The sequence below is a fragment of the Neopelma chrysocephalum genome, unplaced genomic scaffold (genome assembly GCF_003984885.1).
Source record: "Neopelma chrysocephalum unplaced genomic scaffold, ASM398488v2 Primary Assembly neopelma1_71, whole genome shotgun sequence".
NCBI lineage: Eukaryota > Metazoa > Chordata > Aves > Passeriformes > Pipridae > Neopelma > Neopelma chrysocephalum.
The window spans coordinates 14,809,873-14,830,509 of NW_020897731.1; the positions used below are offsets into that span (position 1 = coordinate 14,809,873).

Here is a 20,637-nt window from a genome sequence, read left to right on the forward strand (position 1 = left end):
AAAAGATAAGAAAAATCCATTTTGCTTATTCATTTAGACTTTCCTGAAGGGGGTTACCCAGAAGGAGTCCTTTGCACTGTGCCTGCTCTGATGTCGAGTATCTCAGTGGCGCTCAGGTCAGGTTTGGACAACTCCTGCCCGTGGTTAGCGCTCCAGAGGTGCTGTAAATATCGTACATAGCCAGACAAAGCCTGTGCTGTGCAGGAGCCCTTACACTTCTGTGCTGGTGTAAGGCTGCAGATATGTACATGGCTATCATGGCCCAGCTTATTAGTTTAACCACCCCATCCCTTAGTGAGACAAGCAGGGATTGTGTAACTGCACTTAGGGCTTATGCCAGGAGAGCTGTGTCGCTTACACCTCTGTGTGTCCGTGACTGACGCAGTGATTTTGTCAGAAATAGTTTAGACAGACACTAGAGCTGAAGTTTCAAAATTCTTTTAAGTTGTTCTAAGGCAGTGCCAAGAAGCAGTGTCACATTCCTCTTGCAGCCTCATTTCCTTTTCCCGCTTTTGTGCTCCTTCTCTTACTTGTGTTGTTCATGGTGAATCAAATCAGGGTTTGGTTTAAAATGAAAGAACTGCCTTGATGATATGGTTTTACTTCACATTTTTGCTGTGCAGGTGTATGAATGCTTACACAAAATCGTACCCCCTCCTTTACATTAGTTCTGCCAGGACCAGAAGGAAAGTAGGATCTTGGCCACTGTCAGACTAGTGCTGTGGAAGTAGTCTCTTAAGTTTTTTCGGTAGTGTGATGTTTTAGCAGCTGAACATTAGCAAGAATAGATATTTAGCTACCTAAAATAAAAGTTTAACTAGAACTTGGTGATTTTCCAGGTCAAACTCTAGCAAAATGAAGATGTTTTTAATATTTGAGATTTTAATATTTAAGGTGAATATTTGAGATGTATTCCTGATAGGAAAAGAATATCCCTCAGTATTGTGCTTGTATGTAAACATGTAATAATACAGAATTTAAAGTTTGGTACAGATTTAATCTCTTGATAAGATCATTTAATAAAATGTTTTAACAAGATGGATTTAATAAGTAAAATTGTGATAAATATGAAAATTCTAGACTGTCTAATTTCCAGTAATACAGAACTCACACAGTATCCATCCTTGTAGCTCCTTAGATACATTAAAATACAAGTTACTTATTAGTAACAGTGTTTTGATCAGTAAATGAAAAAAATAATATACAAAAATAATGTCACTTTTACTGAAACAGGCATAATTCTAGAAAATATATTTTGATACAGTGGGATGAAATAGAATGTGAAATGAGGAAGAACTTCCATGACTGAAATTGTTAGTATGTTCAAAGGACATGGGAGCATTTTAATAAAAGTGTATTTCTTGGTATTGACCTTTTCTTATCTAGGAAGACTTCTCTTCAATGTGCTTTAGACAGAAGCGTTTCCTCTCTTCTCCTTACCCTGCCCCAGCGTTGGATTGTTTCACCATAGCATTGCTCTGTGCTTTGAAGGTCAGCAGGAGCTCTCTCTGAGAATGCAAATGTGATCTGCTGATCTCAGCTGATAGTGCAGCTCGTAGACTTCCTAGCTCTGTGGTAATTATGTGACATTTTTGCTTCTCGTCTTAATAATAACAACCTCAGGCTCTGGAGATGCACTGAGATGCACTCTATTCTGGCTTTTAAGCTGGAGTGAGTCTGAAGGAACACTTCGGTAGTATTGAACTACTCCCTCTCACTTTGATAGCTCTTTGAGGAGGGCAGCAGCAGGAATATAAAACTTTTTTTTTTTTTAAGTTGAATTTACCGTTCTGCTGCAGGACAGTGTGCTGCACTTTGCTTCCTAGTTGAGTGATACGTCCTGCCTTTTTGCTGTTTTCCCATTTCATGTATAAGAGTGAACAAGCGGATGCAATGTACCTACTCTGAGCTACTCTGCGGTAGCAAAGGGATTAAAAAGGGAGACTGTTGGTTTGAAAAGAAGTGATGCCGGAGGAGGTGAGAGGAGAGGCTGGTAGTTGACTTCTTAGAGGGCAGTTTAAGAGGTGAGCTTTTGTTAGGAATGTTCCTGTCTGGCGTATCAGTATCAGTGAAGGGGGGAGAGTCGAATCATTTGGACTGAGTTGAGAAAGGTCACGGAACCTTAGCCAAAGAACATAAGAAAATAATGGGGCATTTATTGCAAACCACAATTCCTCTGAATTATCCACACATTTGCAAGGCGTTGGGAAAAAGGCTAAGAATTAACTTGGTTTTGTTTTTTAAGTTATTAATTTAAATAATTGTTTAATGGAGTGAACGAACACTGAAGGATTGGAGTCTTTTGCTCAACACATTGACTCAGAGTACTTGCGGCTGTTTGCTAGAATAGTGTTGTGGATTTCATTGTGATAGTCAATCAGGTGATCTTTTTCTGTAAGTCTCTTGAGATATGTTCGTGCCAGATTTTGGTGCAGAGTAAGACTGTTGTGGTAGAATATAAAATAGGGAGGAGGGTAAGAAGAGTTTTATAAGACACTAGTAATTTGAAGTTACTGTATATATAGTTACCATAAGTTAATGTTTCTAGCATGGCTTCAGCCTAGAGTGAAGGATTTCTTACTTAAATTGTCCTGTTAAATATTGAACCTTATAATGTCAGTATAAAATGTTTAGATGTTCAAAAGTACTTCACTTTTGTAAGTTGTGTCTGTATTAAAGAAGTAACTAAATTTTTACTAGATTTTAGGTAGGTTGAAAAGTGGTTATTGCCAATTTACCTCGTAGAAGAATCAATAATTTAAAAATCCTATCCTGAAAGATAAAGAAGTTATTTTATTTTGTTGCTGTGATTAGGGAAACAATCAGTGATAGAAAATGTTTTGTTGTAAATGCACAATCTGCTTCACTAGCGAGTGGACTTTGTCCTTGGTTGAGAAAATTCCAGAGAAATTTTTCAAATTTTTCCTTAATCCTTGCTGAAGTTTTGGCATGTGCATTCTTTAACATTTTTGTTACTTTCTTAAAACTCTTCATTAATGTGTAAGCTGCTGGTTTTAAAACCCTAAATGATTAGAGAGTTTTAATAGTTAGCTGCATTTATTGCAATTAGACTTGTTTATCTATACACATAATTTATCACTTATATATGTGTCTTTTCAGGCTAGGTTTTTTCTAGTCTGGTTTTGTTTTGTTTTATTCATATATATTCATACATACATATGTTTCTAGAGTTTTCCATGAGTTCTTTTCTATAAAAACAAAGTAAATTAAGAGAAAATAGAAGTAGTTGATCCAGTATAGAGTATATTCCCCTTAAGATGGAGCAAAATCATGTTATAGGACCAGTAAAGTCACAGACTGCTGTATGGAATAGTGGGGTTTTGTGATTTTTGTGTTTGGTTTCTTTTATACACAGTAATTCAGAAGTAACCACTGAGTTTAAAATTCCAAATATAATTCTATTTAAGGTGATTTTGTGTGCATGCGTGTGTGTGTGTGCGCGCGTTGTTTTTTGTTTTTATAAATCCCTATTTGCCATCTTGGCCGTTATACCCAAGACATTTGATACGAATTTTACACATGGTGTCTCAATATGTAAGGTGAGATAGATAGAACATGCAAATAATAATTCAGTTTGACACTAGTTTATTGTTTTTAACTAATGTACTGAACTGAAGTTACTGATATTGCTAATAAACATAGTTTCTTTTCCTTTTTTGTTCTGACCCCAACAGTTGAAAACATAGTGTGTTTGCTAATGGATGTATTTACATTTCTTTAGAGTAATTTTATTATACAAGGGTTAAAGGTCTAATGTTAAGGTATTGTCATGGGGGGAACAAGTAGAGCTAATTGGTTCTAGAACAACCTCAGTCAAAACTATATTGTATGTTGTCATCATCCAGTATTAAGTTTATAATGTTTGGTAGCCATGGCTGACATGGAAACGTGAGGGATTTATTTGGGGTTTGGGTTTGGATTTTTTTTCTTTCCAGTCAAGAGGGTTCAACATAGATGTCAAAACTGCTGGCCATGTAATTAAAAAAAATTAATTAAAAACTACTTATTCCTGCATTTTTAGTTCAACCTACCAATATCTATCTGTACATTGCCAGCACTGATAACAGGCATTTTTATGCTGGTTACTTGAGGTTAACTCTGGTAGTCTCTTTATCAAAATAACTGAAGAATTTGGAGTATTTCTTAGAAAGCATAAAGAATTCTGATGCTTTTGTAATTCCTACTTCTAAAAAAAGTAATTTCCTCTACCTTCAGTCTTCAAGAACTAGACTTATCTCAAGATGAAACTTTGAATATATAATTTTCTTTTACTTTTAATAAATATAGTGAATTGTATTTTGCATGTGGGGAAATAAAAATTTAGAACAATGCAGTTTTAAATATCTTGTCTTAATGTGCTTCTGTGGTATTGATATGGTTTTGTCTTTTATCTTATATGAAGGAAACCTTTGGATTTTTAAGAGTAGAGGTACTGGACAAGTAGAGGATAATAGGCCATGAATAACGTATCAGTGAAAGAGTTTTTTAAAGGCAGGTTGGAGAACAGAGAAAGAGATGGTATGGAAGGCCCAGGAAAAAGGTTGGATTAACTGCAGAAAGAAGACAGGCCCTCAAATGGGGTGCTCCTTGTTAAGGCTTGTAGACTATGGTGAAAAAAGAGAACAGAAGAGCCTGTTGTCTGCTGAGAGTAGGGTACAGAGCTGTTCCCTAAAAGGATTTTAGTAGAAGTGAAGAGGTGTGTGATGAAGTCTTCACAGTGGCAGAACTTACTCTTTAAAGTTTCTGCTGGAGTGGGTTGTGTGTTCTGTACTAGGAAGATACTCAAATATAAAACTACAGTGTAATTCTGGATTTTTTCTTTTAAGAGGAGGCAGGTGAAGACAAGTCAAGATATTATCGATCAGTGGCTACTGTGGTAAATGTGATTGAGTGTCCAAACTTTGGAAGTTGCTCACAGAATGATGCTTCATGAGGGATTGATTCCTCTGAGTTTCTTTTTAGAGATAAGGCTTTTATAATGGATGAAAGTTCATAATGTGAATCTTCCTCGAGTTGTCTGCATCGTGCTTTTAGTTTAATCTCTGTGCTTGGGTTTAGTTTCCACAAGGCAGAATAAAATTGGTTAAGCGTGACTACCTACAGCAGTGCAGAAAGAATCTCAGCAGTTGGGTTGGTCTACAAGACAACAAATCTTTTGACTAGAACCTTAGTGTGAAGTAGGGGATGCATTTAAAAAGAAAAAAAGGCTATGCATAATCCATCTAGAATATGAAGAAAAAAAATTAGGGAATGGCATCATGCATTATATAGTATGTTGCATCAATGCTCCTTTCTCTGTGTGTTGGAGTTTTTTTGTTTGTTTTGTTTGGGGTTGCTTTGGTTTGTTTTTTTCTTTTGGTCAGTCTTGATCAAAATAATTTTCAGGTGTGGTGATGGGAAATTCTAATAGTGTTGGACTTATAGACTTCTAGAAAAGGATTTTGCTGATGGATGTTTGGGTGTTGTATTGTTACAGAATTTAACTTTGAAATTATGGAAATAAATGCGACTAGTAATGGCATGGCTAATATTTCAGGAATTGCTAGCCCAGTGATTTAGTCACTAAATTGTTACTGAATTAACAGGAGGTGATACTGTTTTAGACTTGGTATGAAAGTATAATGAGGTCTTTGTAGAACTGCTTCTGGAAAATCAACTTGGGATGTGAGATCACAAGTTGATTCATAAATTCTTTGAGAAGATGATTGGTGTCAGAGAACTTCTGAAGAACTCTGCTGTTGGTAGATGTGGAGGCCAGGGATTTATTCTGTTAGAACTGCTTAAATTAAGTAATTTTATTCTATATGATACTCATTAAAGGGAAATATTATAGGACAGCATTCCAGATTTAATTTGATTAACGATCCCTTTGGTGCTCTTTCTCCAGGGGTGAAGGATAAAGCAGTAATTGTCAAGGTCAAGCTGAGCTGGACATTGAAAAGTATCAGAATAGCATGAAAAAAGGATCTTCAGCTATGTAAATAAAAATGAATGTGTTATATGGAGGACATGGTAGCATTTAAGTATGAATGCAAAATTAAATTAATCCTTGCACTGGAACAGTGTAATATAGCCTGCTGTTTTTCCTTAAGGTTCTGTGCAAAAGAAATAAAGGTATGGAGACAGCTACAGCTGTAGTAATAAAAACAGTCATCTCAAAGGGAGGAACCAGGATCACTGACTCTTGAAAGAAATTGAGCTTAGCAACAGGGGGTGTGTTTGGTTGATTTTTAACAAATTTATTGAGTTGGGAATGATTTGTTGTGAAAAACAGCTAGTGTGGTACTAATTGAAATTGAATATGAAGGCAAATATCTAGGCTACTACAACAGCGTGCAGGGGGGCACTGAAGAAAACCAGAATTACTGTAGAAAATGGAGCAAGCTGCAGCATGGATTAACCATAGATTGTATCATTGAAATTCATCCCATTTGCTATTGCTACAGTCCTAGAAATGGAAAGTTACTTGCAAAGAACAAGAACTCCTGCTGTCAGTGTGGAGCTTGCCAGGTGATGTTGACAGCTTACTAGCTGGCAGAGGGGGAGCAGCAGAACCTCTGTTGGAGATAGAGTGACTGCAGTACCCACGCAGATAGTTTTGGTGACTTATTAACTGTATTGGTTATTTAAACCAATGTGCTGCTTTGTGAATGAAGAGGTCATGCACGGGGGCAGTCCCTGTGTGAAAGCACAGTGTGGCCACTGGAGAGGACAAAAACTTAGGCAGCAGCCCTTGCTGGGACTCTTGTCACTTATCTGAGCCTCGTGTCGTATAAAAAGGCAGATTCGATCTTTCTTAGGTTATGCTGCTTGTGTTGTATTTTCAGTGAGTTCAACAGAGTGCTTGTGGCACAGATTCTGAGACTTCTTTTCAGTTAGTTTGTGGAGGGCTGGTTCGGTGATCATGGGACATAGAGTGGAGAAATTTTTAAAAAAGCAGCCTGAGATTAAAATTTCAGCTTGTTTAGAGGCAAACTTAAGGCTGAAAAATCAGTATAAATAACATATTTTGCAAGGGGAATAAATAGTAGTGATACAAAGAAACTTGTTGGAGCTGGGAAACAATGCTATTACAAGTGGGCGTAAATAGATTGTAACTTTACCTAATGGTACTATAGAAAGTTTTCAAAAATTGTGAGGTGGTGGAATGAGCTGCCAGTTGGAATAGTGAGAGCAAAAAATGAGAAGGGATGTTGGAAAGCTTGCAAGAAGCATATGCCGTGTGAGTTTGGATTCAGAGAGTAGGTTTGTTACAGTTCCTGGCTGTTGGAGAGGGCTGCAGGTGCTGCCTCATTTGTGTGGGTTGAAGGGGTTTTACCCAAGTTCTAAAGACAAACGTATGTAACTACAGATGTCAAAAGCTCCCAATTCACCATTGGATTAATTTAGTGAAACCTTTAATTAGAATTTTTTACATGGTGAAATTTTTACCTAATCTTTGATTTTTTGTTAAATCTGTGAGCATATCTGGTCAGAAGAGCACTCTCTCTGTTTGGGGGGGAGCTGAATCTATAGCACACTTGAAGAAAGGAAACAGAGGTAATTTCCCAACTGTTGTCCAGTGAATTCTGTGTCCTTAATGGTTCACATCTGTGATAGATCCAAGAATCAGTTGATGGTAGCCATCAGCTTTCTCTGACTTAACTCTTCTCTATAGCTGTCAGCAACCAGGTTTACTCTGAGGGCGAAGAGAGGCACAGCTGCACAGGGCTTTTTGGTGTAGAAAAAGTTGGAACAATTTTAAAAGACCTGGGAAGATGCTAAGAGTTCTTGAAAAAAATAACACAGGATTCAGGTAATCTGTATTGCAGTCAGTGAACACAGTGTGCAGAAGTAGCAGAATGGAAAAACCTGTAATTACTGATGGTACATCTTTCTAGAAGGAGATTTTGCTTTGCAACCCCCCAAAAAAACATACTGACTGGAAGATTTGTATGAATTTCACTAACACTGCTCTCTGGACCTGGAAAGCAAATTCAGTGAAATGAGTAGCTCTGGCTGAACACTTCTGAGAATCCATTTCTGGAAAACATATGTTTTCTTCAATATCAAAGTATAGTGTTTTTATTTTGTAGGCAAGTTGATATGGGGTGTGAAAATGTTGAGGAGGTGACAATGAAATTCAAGTGTATAAATACATTATATCTTACGCCTAAATATTAAAGATAAACATGATCTTAAGCAAGACCACTATTTTGTTTAGATCATTGTATTGTTAAAAATACCACTCCATTTGGGGAAGTCTTTCCGTATTCCACTGAAAGTGACAAACACGTCTCTTACTAATTAAATTGGTCTAAACAAGAAAAAAACCTAATATGTAATTTGGTCAATTTAAATTTATAGTTTAAGATATGTAGAATTAATAGCTGATTTGAAAGATCATGGTCTTTTTAAAATGTAGTCAAATTAAAAATATAATTTGAGATATTATATTGCTGGATTGCTTTGCATATTCTAGTGATAGTATAAATAATATTATGGTAATGCTTCACAAGTAGTCTGTTTTTAATGAAGTAAAATTTTAGCTGGAAGATAGCTATTAACTTTAGGTTACTATATTTTTTAATGCTTACTTATTTAAACTACTGAAAATTTTTAATACCATATTTTGGGGGAAATCTGTATGTCAAATGCTTACTTATGATTCTTTGTTTCTCTGTTTATTTTTAAGACCAGCAAAAATCAAATTAAAGTAGATCTTGTAGATGAAAATTTTACAGAATTAAGAGGAGAAATAGCAGGACCTCCGGATACACCATATGAAGGCAAGTAATGCTTTTGTGTATGCAATTATTGTACACTTCAAATCATGTGTCTTGAGATACTTTGTTTGTAAAATTAATTTACAGCATAAAATATAGAGATACATGTTTTAAAATAGTCTGATTTTTTTTAAACAGATTTTAAGCTTTAAAAGTATTTCAGTTCAGCTTCTGTGTTGCCTGAAGAGAGATCTGTTCAACAGTGTAGGATAGGCTATTCCATATCAAAGATTAATTTACAGGTATAAGCTGTGCAGTATAATTGGTATAATTCTGCCTTTTAGTTGTTTGTTTACTGTCTCGACAGTTTAAGCTTCTTAACCATCAAGCATCCAGAAACTGAGCTTCAGACTGTACATGTATTTCTGTGATGTGGTGATCATTCATAAATGTTGCATTTGCCTATCTCAAGCAGAGATGCCATTGCAAGTTAAATTTGGGATTAATCTTGGGCATCCATGGGTCCCAATACTTAATTTATACTGAAGTCAAGGACTCTATAGTAGGACTTCATCTCTTTAGCTGTCTTCAAAAATTACCTTATTGACTTTCTTGTTTATTAAAGCTGGTATCAGTAATTGTGCACCTCTTCCAGTCTGCGAAAAGCAAAGTAACTTCCATAAAGAAGCTTTAAAAGGAGCTTATGTAGCTTCGTCAGGGATACAAAATGACTCAATGATGCTGGTACTTGTAAACTTTGTGTAATATATATGGAGCTGGCAGACACACCTTCTATTTAAAGTTCCTTGATGATAACTAAAAAATAAAGTAAAAATCCTTACACTTTTGGGTAGCTTTAAAATCTTGTTTTACTCAGATAGACCATGCCAGGTATCTACTTTGATTTGAATTTGAACTTTCAACAAAAAAAGTTGAAAGGAATGTTACAGGCAAATACATTATTTTGCTGGAATTTAAAACAATTTTCCAAGTTTTTCAGTTACTCTAGTTCCTCCATGCCTTTGAGTTAAGAGTGGGACTTTAGTATTCTCCTGAGACCAGAAATGTGCTGTTTGTCATTATTTTGACAGATAAATTCTCATCAAGTGGTGAAAATACCTGAAATTTTTTTCTAGGTGTTGATGTATATGCACTCGAAAGCATGAGTGACTATTGATGAAAATCTAGTTGTTATGTCTTCCCTAAGGAGAACATCCTTTGTGATTGTTTCTCTGGGCTGGGAGCTGGTGCAGTAGCATTGGGCTTGAGCACAGGGAGCGTCTCCCCAGTGCCACCCACCCCTCCTCTACCTTTGAGGCCCAGGACAGATAAAGAATGAGGAAACAGCCTAACAGAAGTTGCCATGGAAGAATATTGGGCAGGGGTAGAAGGTGTCAGAAGATGAGGAAAAGGGAAATGAGCCTGGAAAAGAGTAGCAAAGTAGAAGCATCTGTAATGGTAGGGGTGCTGCCCTGCAGAAATTGATTCCCAGAGTTCCCCAGCAGTTTAGCAACTAATGGTGGTTTTCCCCTCTCCCTCCTTTTCCCCATGTGTCTTCATCTCATCAGCTGCTGATCTATAGTTGACAGAAGATAATGTCTGGAAAGAAGATATTTTCTTCTGTTTATAACATGGATCTTCAATTTAAAATGAGAACCATGCTGTTCACCTGAAATACAGAGTAGTGCTGGTGACCTATTTGGAAGTGAATAATTCTTTAGGATTTAGAATAATTACTGTTTTGCAACAATATGGTTTGTCTTGTAAAACCAAGTCTTATATACAGATGTTAAGTTATTGCAAAATTAAATAATTGGATACTAGGAAACATCTGAATGGTGGTAGAAGGGTGTTGTTTTGGGGCGTTTGAGTGTTTGTTTTCCATTCAGACAGAATTAATCCTTCTCAAGTGAGCTGGTTTGTTATTTTTTTTCCCCTTCTAAGTTAGTATTACCTTGGCTTATAAAATGGGCCTTTTCTGGAGATTATATTGAGAGTTATTTGAAAGGAAAGATGTATTCATGTGTCACTGAGGTGCAAAATGATATAGCAGTTCATGAAGAGGGTAAAAAAAGATTTAAATGCCTATTAGCAGAACTGAGTTCTGTGTGATGCTGAATGATTCAGGTAGACTAGAATTTCAAAAGCTGATGGCTGTGTATTCACGTATTCAGCATATCCTGCTAATGAAACTCTGTTTAGCGCAGAGTTTGTTGATGTATGCATACATACCTTTGAGTACATTTCATTTGGGGATATAGTAAATGTCCCTTTTGGGGGGCTAAACTTATTTTGTATTCTGATTATGGCAGGGATCTCATGGAAACATAATGTGATTGTATACTTACTTTAATCTAGAGGGCATATCAAGGAGCAAAATGAAGGTTACCACCAGCCCAGTTTCTGGTGTTTCCTGACACTTGAGTAATTTACTTTGGAATGTTAATATTTCTGTAATATAGTTATATGCATTTATTCCCTTATGTAATTATGAAGGGCATACCAGTGTGTGTAGTCTACATTTTATGACTAATGCAGTAATGCATGCTGCATAATTACAGGCTGATCTCTTGTCATCTGTAGTCTGAACAGTGACACAGCAAGAAGTGCTTTATGAAGAAGAACTAATTAATGCAGTGGTTCAGGTCAGACAGTTCTGCGATACAGGAGGGATTTCTAGAACCATTGTAAAGTGAGAGAATAGTAGTGCTTGTTGTTGACCATAATTGGTGAGGTATCTGAAAACAAACTGCTGCTGCAAAATTCTGTTATCGGTGATGTTGGGACATTAGTTAAGAATGACTGAGAGGAAGAATTCCATCTATTGTTGGCAAAATTGACAGCTTTTATTTTCCTGGTAATAGTGTCAACTCATATTGATAATCATGAGAATACTGCAAGACATAATTTTCATTGAAACGTGTTTACCTCCCACATTAAAACATATGTCTTTGGAGAGAGGACCTTTGAAAGACTAAGCGTAGATTAATGGCTGCTGGATTTTACTTGATTCAAGAGCTTTTCAAACGATAGGTTGGGGTTTTGGTGGGGGTTTTTTGTTTGTTTTTTTTTAAAGCCTTTGTAACAATGGTATGAATTTCAAGCCAAGCTTGCATGTGAGCCAGAGTAACTGCAAAATTTATAATAGGGTATTTCTTCAAGAAAAATAGCTAAACATTGCTCCAACTGTATTGTGAGACCTGCTCCAGTAGGACTACAGAAGGAATATTTTGCCATTACTGTTTAATTCAATTGCAGGCATTAAATAGCTGCAGAAAAGCCTTACAAATGCATACTCCTTTAAAAAAAAGTTGCAAAAATATTGGCATGCAGAAGTTATTCACTTGCATTTTAAATGTAGTATTAAGGAAATTAAATCCAGATTTGTTCACTTTAAGTCTTCAAGCCTATATTTTAAACTGCAAACTTCATTGCACAATACTGTGTAAATAATACCACCAGCTCATTAGTCCAGCAGTTTTAAAATCTTTCGGACTTGTACATTCCAGGTGAAAAGTATTGGTAGCTGAATAGCCTGTTAGACTGTAATACCCTGTGGTAAGCAGGAGAAATGGTAATACCTAAGGACAGATTTAGTGTTACCTCACAAAATGGTGTGGCAATAAAATCAGAGAGGGATTGATGAATTTTTGTAATCGAGGCACAGTATAATTGTTTTGCTTCTTAGAAAAAAATTGTTACTGAATTATGCTTCAATTCAGAGAAAAGGAAAAACAAACTTACTTAAGGTTTATTGTTGATGTATGTGTCTCCAAAACTATTTTGCTTGTGCTGTCCTATAAGTAGACTAGCTATCAACTTAGACATTGGCTATTATAATTTTGGAATTATTGGCCTTTCTTCTATTGTATTTTCTGTTAAAACTTCTCAAGTTATTGTATGAAGTGAGAATAAACAGCTGTAGACGGTAGTGTAAAATATCAAACTGATATTAACCAGTTTCAGGAGGAGTGTATTAGACTGAAATACATTTTGAAAGTGAGAGGTGTTAGTAGCTACTAATGTGCATTTTGGCACAGATAAAAAAATGCCATAGACTATAACTGTTGAGAGTATTGCTTTGAGGGTTTTTTCCCTGTATGTGTATCTTGCTGCCTGTATTGTGACTACTTCAGAGCTGGTTTGGTATAGAGTGATTTGCAGAGTAAATCACTCTTGAAATCTCAAATAGGTTGCAGATACTTCAGCTTTAATTCAAGGAAGTTTATAAATTGTAACAAAGTATACTGAAGGAGGGAAAAGGTTTCTTTCAGAAAGAGCAACAACGGGATGAGGAAAAAATTGCAAATGAGGAGAAATGCTTTCAGTTTTTATAAAAGCTAAATGTTCAGATTAGTGTGTATGTTTTGTTATACCCTGTTCTTTTTGTCATTGAACTGCTGCCTGGCGAATGGCCTTCACTGGGCAGACAGAGATAGTTTGAGATTGCTCCAGAAGACATAAGGATTGATAGTGAGCTTGAATGTCAACAGAACTATAATTGAAATAGACAGACGTAACAGGGACAGAAAAATAGAAATGTTTAAAACTGGGCAGTAGGAGGGGGTTCTGTCTGCCAAGCTTATTTATTGCATGCTGTAGTCCTGCAAAGTATATTCTAAGTACTGCTGTGTCAAAGTGTTTGCAGAATTGGAATAGAAGTAACTACTTCAAGCAGTAATGTAGAACATAATGAAAGTTACATTGGTGCCTCCTTTACTTTTTTTTTTTTCCACAAAGGGTGAGAGCTTTTCTTAAATACTTTATTTGAATGTATTTGAGTTCCAGAACATTTAAAATGACATAGTTAATTTCAGTTGTGTAATCTGAAGAAAATTTATTGACATGGGGTATCAGAACAGAGTCAAAATAATGTAATATCCCATGTTCAGCTTAAATGTTCCTGTGCCCTATTGTTTTATTTGTTTAGGGGATGTTTGATTTATGTTTTGGTATATTCTACTAAAATAAAGCATGGAAATTACAGGATTGGAAATTACATTAAATATACCTAAGAAGTATAGATTCTGATTTGCATAAGCAATTACAGCTTTATTAGATTGATTTTATGTGTATTTCTGGATGAATGATACAAAATTTAAATGTATCTTCTAGCTAACACTTCCTGGTAAATTGGAATTACTTGATAACCTGTTCATTTAGAAGTATAAGCTTTATTGTCATGAAAGACTAAGCTTCAGTAATGTTCTTGTGGTTTAATTTCTAACTTGTTCCTGTCTTTTGCAGGTGGAAGGTATCAGCTAGAAATAAAAATTCCAGAAACATATCCGTTTAATCCCCCTAAGGTACGTTTTTGGATACACAGACACGTTTTTGGATAATACAATTTGGCTAGCAAGTTTGAGTGTCCTTATTTACTTGGTTGCATGTGGAGTCTCTTCCTTTTTTTTTTTTATTTTCCTCTACACAGGCATTGTAACTGTTGTCTTTAGGTGGAACTAATGCAAAAGGCATAACTGTATCCAATCAGAAGTACACTCTGATTATTCTGATTTGCAGTTCAAACTGGCAAAATTCTAGGGAGAAGCTTGTGTCTTATTATTTATTCTAATGTAGTATCTTTTTGGCAAGATAAATACAGTTTTCAGATAGTTTACATGATGTAGAGAGTACAGCAGTCTTCCATCCCCTTAAGCATTGTTGAAGAAATTGATTCTTTTAATTTCTTGGACTTCGTAAGTTAGACTTAAGAGTCTTGAATGTAACCTACCAAGTTTCTAGTAATAATGAAATAGAGAGGTGTACAGTTGAGTGTCTTGAAGAACCAGCAGAGAAATGTAATGGGTCTTACTGCAACTCTGTCAAAGGACTGGATAATCTGTGCACATTGATGAGACAAGAAATGGCTGTGGTAAAGTCACTCGTACATTTTTCACAAGTTATTGGTCTTTTAACTTTACTGTATCTTTTTAGAACTTCAAATGTATGATTCTACCCTGAATAGTGTTCTCCCCAGCCATATGCAGCTGCAACTGTACATTCCTGTGCCCTGATTTAGTCCTCTCTTCAGTGGCTTCTTATTAATCAGTAGTTTCCTAAGTTGTCTGACTCAACCTTTTGATAGGTTTTCTGTTTGTCTGAAAGATGTCTTTGAACTAAGAACATGTCCTAGATCCTGATTATTTTCATCCTGATATGTAGTACTGGGAAGGAGCTGGGGAAGAGGAGGAAGAGAGGTGCCGGTAGCTCATAGGTCCTTTGAATTACTTCCTTGAGGCTGGAGTGAAAGACGCAAAAAGTCTTAATGAAATGTCTGTAGGTCTCAGCTCTTTCGTCTGCATGTGTTCTGGTGTGAATATAAAATAAGGAGAGCTAAAACGGGTCGCAGACACTGAAAGATGAGTCTATGGACCATGATTTAATTGCTGCTTTAGGGCTTAGTGGTCTCCATTTCCGGAGTTCATAGGCAGCTGTTAGAAATTCTGTGCCCTGTACCATAGTACTGCTTATTCTGGAGTCTGTAATCTTGAATTGGAGGCATTTTTGCCCTGCCTTTCATCTGAAAGATTTCTTTAGCTTGTTCAGTATATGCTTTGACAGCCATTGTTAGCTGTCATTCACTGTGAGAAATTACCCAGTATTTACATTGCTTTTACATTTTGCAAGTGATTTAGAGAGTTGAGGTAGTTAATAAGTGGCTCAGCTGACATGATTGCTTATTTCTGTCCTGGAAAGCAGAACTGTTATGGTCTTGCCTATTTATACACCAGGGTTGCACTTATTTTATATAGCCCTGTATGTTCAGTCTTCTGCTGTAGTGCCTGACAGATAACATGTTCTTTTCACTGATTTGCTTGCAGGTCAGGGGCAAAAGTTGAAAGATTTGTGCTATATACATAAAGTGTTTGTCAGGAGTTTGGGGTGAGGAGGCAGAGATGAGAAACAGGGACAGGTCAAAGTCACTAGAAGGCAGTTAAAGTGCAACCTGAAATCAGGGGTTTGAAGAATGTGAAGGGAGGAATTTCCAAAGGCATGTATATCCTTTCAGAGAACACCTTTGGGTTCCAAGACCTTTAAGAGTAAATGCTGTTTTTACCTTTCTCAGTGTCTTAAAAAACCAACCAACCAACCAAAACCTGGATTTTATTCATGCTTTGTGAACATGAATACGCATTAGTGTAAAAATATGGACATGATCAATGAATGAATGCTGAGACTAGATCCCTTCAACAGGAAAGAAAAATATGTAATCTAGTCAAGTTTTCCGCATATGGGTAATGAGACTGGATGGCTGTAGAAGTAGTAGCGTCCACCAAGAAAATTCTTGTAATACCTCTGTAGCTACCGACAATTTAGCTGAACAGTGAGATCCAATTCCTATGTTAAGAGTCCAGGGACATTTCACTTTCTGAAATCTAGAAAATCCACTTATAATAGTTGGAAGTTTTAAGTCCATATTTGACCATCTGCTTATGTCAAAACACTGGTACTGCTAGAGGATATTTGTAATGACTTTGTGTGATGCAGGGGTGTGCACACATCAGAGTGTGTGGGAAAGCAGTTAGGGATGAGTTTGGTGTGCTGTAATGGGCAGTAGTCTGTTTTGAGTAAAGCAAAGCTCTAAGAAACAGCTTTACAAACTTGAAGCCTCATGAAGTAGGCAGTGTTATGTCTTTGGTTTTTGGGTTTTTATCTTTGCATTTTCTAAATTAGTATTTTTTTAATAATATATTTTAAATGGTGGATTTAAAATGCTTCCTTAGTATACTGCAGTTAATTAACTTTTTTTTTCTTTTTTAAATTGTCTTGGTTTTTAGGTGCGGTTTATCACCAAAATATGGCATCCTAATATTAGCTCAGTCACTGGGGCCATTTGTTTGGATATCCTGAAAGATCAATGGTAAGAGTCCGTATGGATTTAAATGTGCAAAATCATGTATACCGGTGTCCTGGTTAGGAGGCAACAGTTCATGCTGCTTTTCACTTTGTATTTATAATTTGAGATGTCCTTAAAGCATAAAGTATTTCAGTATAGAATTCTAAGGTGCAAATATGCAAATGAAATGATTATGTGATGATTTTAGAAAGCACTAAGTAGATACTATATACACAGAGAGTTCTTCCAAACATTTTTGCACTAGGATGAATGTTTCATTTTTGACATTTTGGGTGTTTTTTGTAGGAGTTAATTTTTTTATTTAGTTAATTCTTTTCTGTTAACAGATGCTATGTATTGCCTCCTGAATTTTGTCCTTTCAGCCTTTTGAGGTGTAGGCAGAAAAACACCATGTGCTTATCCTCGTTCTAATTCTTGACTTCTGTTTCCAAATAAATTCTGATAGAGTTAAAATAAGGTATGAAGTGAGTCTGGGATTACAAAAGGTAGCAGGTCAACAATAGGAAAGGTAGAAGAGGCTGACTGTGCTGATTCTCTCTCAGTTATCACCAATAATATAACAGATTTGCACTTCTGTAAACCATTTGCCATTTAGTTTCTGATCAGTTGCTGACTTCTGATCACTTAATGTTACTGAAAAAGTTTTAATAGCCAGAATCTGTGGAATAGACTTTTAAGTGTCCAAACTAACAGCTGCACTCGTTCATTTGTTTTTCAAAGTAATACATTTCCTATGGTTTGAAGATCATATGCACCAGTTATATGATAGACATGATAACCAAGATAATTTTATTTGTGTTAGGTATTTTCCTCCATGTCTGCCTCAGAAGAATAGGACTGTAATTTCCCAGCAGATCATATCAGTAACTAGTCCATACAAACTTGAAATGCTTGTTAAGTCCATAACTTTGTCAAGACTTCTGTTGGCTAAGCAACGTTTGGACTTGAAACAGAAACTTTAGAGCAGAACACGTGAGTTGAGGTCTTGCAGGTGGTGCATCCAATGTACAAATCATCTGGCACAGGATAGTGTCAACTGCTGAAATGAAATCATAATAATCATAATCTGTTATCTTTCTCATTTGTAGAACGGCTTTTTTTTTTTTTTTACAGTCTTGGAGCACTTGATGTTCTTTCAGCCGTAGAATCTTTCAACATACATACCATGGTACATGGTATAATTTTTCTTATCAGTAAAGCCAGTGCATTTTTGTACCTGCATTTAATTATTCTTAGCATCCTACAATTTTACTGGAGATTAATGACTCTTTAACTGTGCAAGTACAGTTTTATGTGCTTTTGGTTTTTTAATCAAAACCATTGAGATTTGAAAAGGAAGAACAGGAGAGGCAATTTGACCCTTGTTCTTGTAATCTTTGAAAGTTTTGTCCACACAGATAACTTAATCTGTGTTTTCTTTCTGCCTGATGAAAAAAACCATTAATATCTTCCCTCACCAAGATGTATACAAAATAAGAGTGTTGGAACAAGAACTTGCCTTCTGTGTATTTAAATCAGCTGGCACGAGGAGCACCAATATTATGCCAGTTATATACTTTTAAACACTTCCTTTAAAACGCTATCTTCATTTGGAAGCACTAAAGAAAAAACTTCATAGAACTTGGTGGTGATGGGGTGAGGCTTTCTATGTACTATATTCAAATGATTCTTTTAATATTATTCTTAATGTAGTGGTTCCTTCATTTTCTAGTGGTGCTATTTGTAAGTTTTGTTTCTTTTCAAATAGTAGAATGATAAATGGAAATCAATTGAGCATTGTTGAAGTGCTGGTCAAAGCCTCTGATCCTTCGATAAAACAAACTTGTGGTGGCCTCTCTTATTGTTTGGAGCAATTCAGTGTTGTGATAGATAAGACTTTTTTCCTGAATAGCTTCCTAAAACTTTCTAAGCCATATGAATGGTTAATACTCTTTAAATAAGCCTGGCCTTGAATGTTTCCAGGGATGAGACATCCACAACTTCTCTAGGCAACCTGTTCCAGTGCCTCACCACTCTCACAGTAAAGAATTTCTTCCTAATATCTAATCTAAGCCTATCGTCCTTTGGTTTGAAGCCATTCTCCCCTTGCTCTGTTACTACACACCCCTGTAAAAAGTCCCTCTCCAACCTTCTCGTGGGCCCCTTTGAGTACCGAAAGGTTCTATAAGGTCTCTCCTTGGAGCCTTCTCCAGGCTTGGAGCCTTCTCCAGGCCTCAGCTCTCTTAGCCTGTCTTTACAGGAGAGGTTCTCCATCCCTCTGATTGTCTTTATGCCCTCCTGGACTCGTTCCAATAGGTCCATGTCTTTCTTGTGTTGGGGGCCCCAGAACTGGATGCAGTATTCCAGTTGGGATCTCATGAGAGTGGTTTAGTGGGGGAGAATCACCTCCTCAAGACATGGTTGGTTTTCAGGGCTGCAAGTGCACATTGCTGAGACATGTCCAGCTTTTCGTCCGCCAGCACCCCCAAGTCCTTCTCCCCAGAACTGTCGTCAGTCGATTCTCCACCCAGCGTGTATTTGTCCTTGGGATTATCCTGTCCCAGATGCAGGACCTTGCACTTGGCCTGTTTGTACAGGCCCACCTCTCAAGCCAATCAAGGTCCCTCTGGATGGCATCCCTTCTCTCTGGCCTGTCAACTGCACCTCACTGCTTGGTGTCGTCAGTGAACTTGCTGAGGGGACACTCCCTGTCTGTGTCACCAATGAAGATGTTGAACAATGCTGGTCCCAATACTGGCCCCTGAGGAACACCACTCGTCACTGGTCTCTAGTTGGACATTGAACTGTTGACTGCAGCCTGTTGAGTGCAACCATCCAGCCAATTCCTTGTCCACCGAGTGGTCCACCCATCAAATCCATCTCTTTGGTTTAGAGACAAGGATGCCGTGAATGAATCTTTTAGGTCACTTGAAGTATTGCTGGCAAGGTATCAGCAAAAGCAGGTTTAATATATGTTTGCAAAAGTGCAACAAAGTTTGATGGCAACTCTATTCACTCTATTACTTACTATATGAAGCACATAAAGAAAAATGATATTAAAAGCGTTCTACAGTGATTCTGTGTGGAGACCAGGGACACAAAAGGGCAGGACGGAAAAGAGTAAGGGATGCAAAAAGATAATGGGGCCTGTCCCATTGAGTCACAAGGATCAGAGTGGGCCACCTTGCCAAACTTAGCCTCAGACTGGATAATTGGTTTAGGTAAAAACAATTTAAAAACACTTAATAATAACAGTGCCTAATCAACACAAGAGTAGTTGTAATTAACCAGTTGATTAATTTAACAATTGCAAAATGCTTCATTAATGTTTTCTCTAAGTGCGACAGTAACTTAACCATAAATCTAACTTAACCGTTAAGTTTAACTTAATTTTAAATGTAAAGTGGCAACATTCATGATATGCATGCACACAGACATAAAGTATGTACAAAGGTATACTTAAGAAAAATTCCCCTCTAGTTCAGTGAAATACTCGCATCAGATGCGTTTGCCTCCTGTCAGTGGGCAAAGGATTAAGTCTTGAGGAGCGGTGGGGGTAGTAGCCCAGGTTTGTCAGCTTTCCTTGGCAATCCTCAGAGTCTCGCAAACTTGAGAGTTCGCTGGCTCTGACAATCATCCCACTCCGAGGGAGATGCTGGTTACAGCCCACTGCAGTCCAGGAGAGCTCCAAAGGTCTCAGTATCACTGTTTATAGACAGGGGCATAAGATGATTGACTGAAGTCATCAGTAAATTTCCATCCTTGGCCACAATACGAGTTGGTAGTTACCGGAATATTCCTCGAAGAGTCCAATAACAAAAATGTTATTCCACTTGGTGACTTGTTCAGACAGAAAAAGAAAGTCTCAAGGCTATTTGTTAGAAAACTGGAGCTTGTTAGACAACAGACGTTCTGGGAGCAGACAGCGTTTATGATACGCTCACAGGGAGCTAACTGCCCAGGTGCCATTAATCCAGGCTGCGGCCTAGTAGTGTTCCTGAGACCATAGTTGGCCCAAGGAGGGTGGTGGGGGGGGGATGCACGAACACATCACCATATTTAAATTTTCTGCAT

General features: G+C 37.0%; 1 protein-coding gene and 1 long non-coding RNA gene across 3 annotated transcripts in view; both read left to right on the top strand.

Annotated features, from left to right (window-relative positions):
• UBE2K (ubiquitin conjugating enzyme E2 K) overlaps positions 1-20,637 on the top strand; it is a 46,645-nt gene that overhangs the window by 9,702 nt on the left and 16,306 nt on the right. Inside the window, exons 2-4 of one of the 2 annotated variants that reach the window (XM_027686462.1) lie at positions 8,696-8,789; positions 13,974-14,032; positions 16,505-16,587. In XM_027686462.1, the coding sequence (XP_027542263.1) occupies positions 8,696-8,789; positions 13,974-14,032; positions 16,505-16,587 (236 nt within the window). The remainder of the gene's footprint in view (positions 1-8,695; positions 8,790-13,973; positions 14,033-16,504; positions 16,588-20,637) is intronic. The other variant, XM_027686463.1, reaches the window with a different exon arrangement.
• Positions 9,102-11,888, top strand: LOC113969157. Its single transcript, XR_003534774.1, has 2 exons — positions 9,102-10,184; positions 10,295-11,888. It is a non-coding gene; the product is annotated as an uncharacterized LOC113969157 (long non-coding RNA).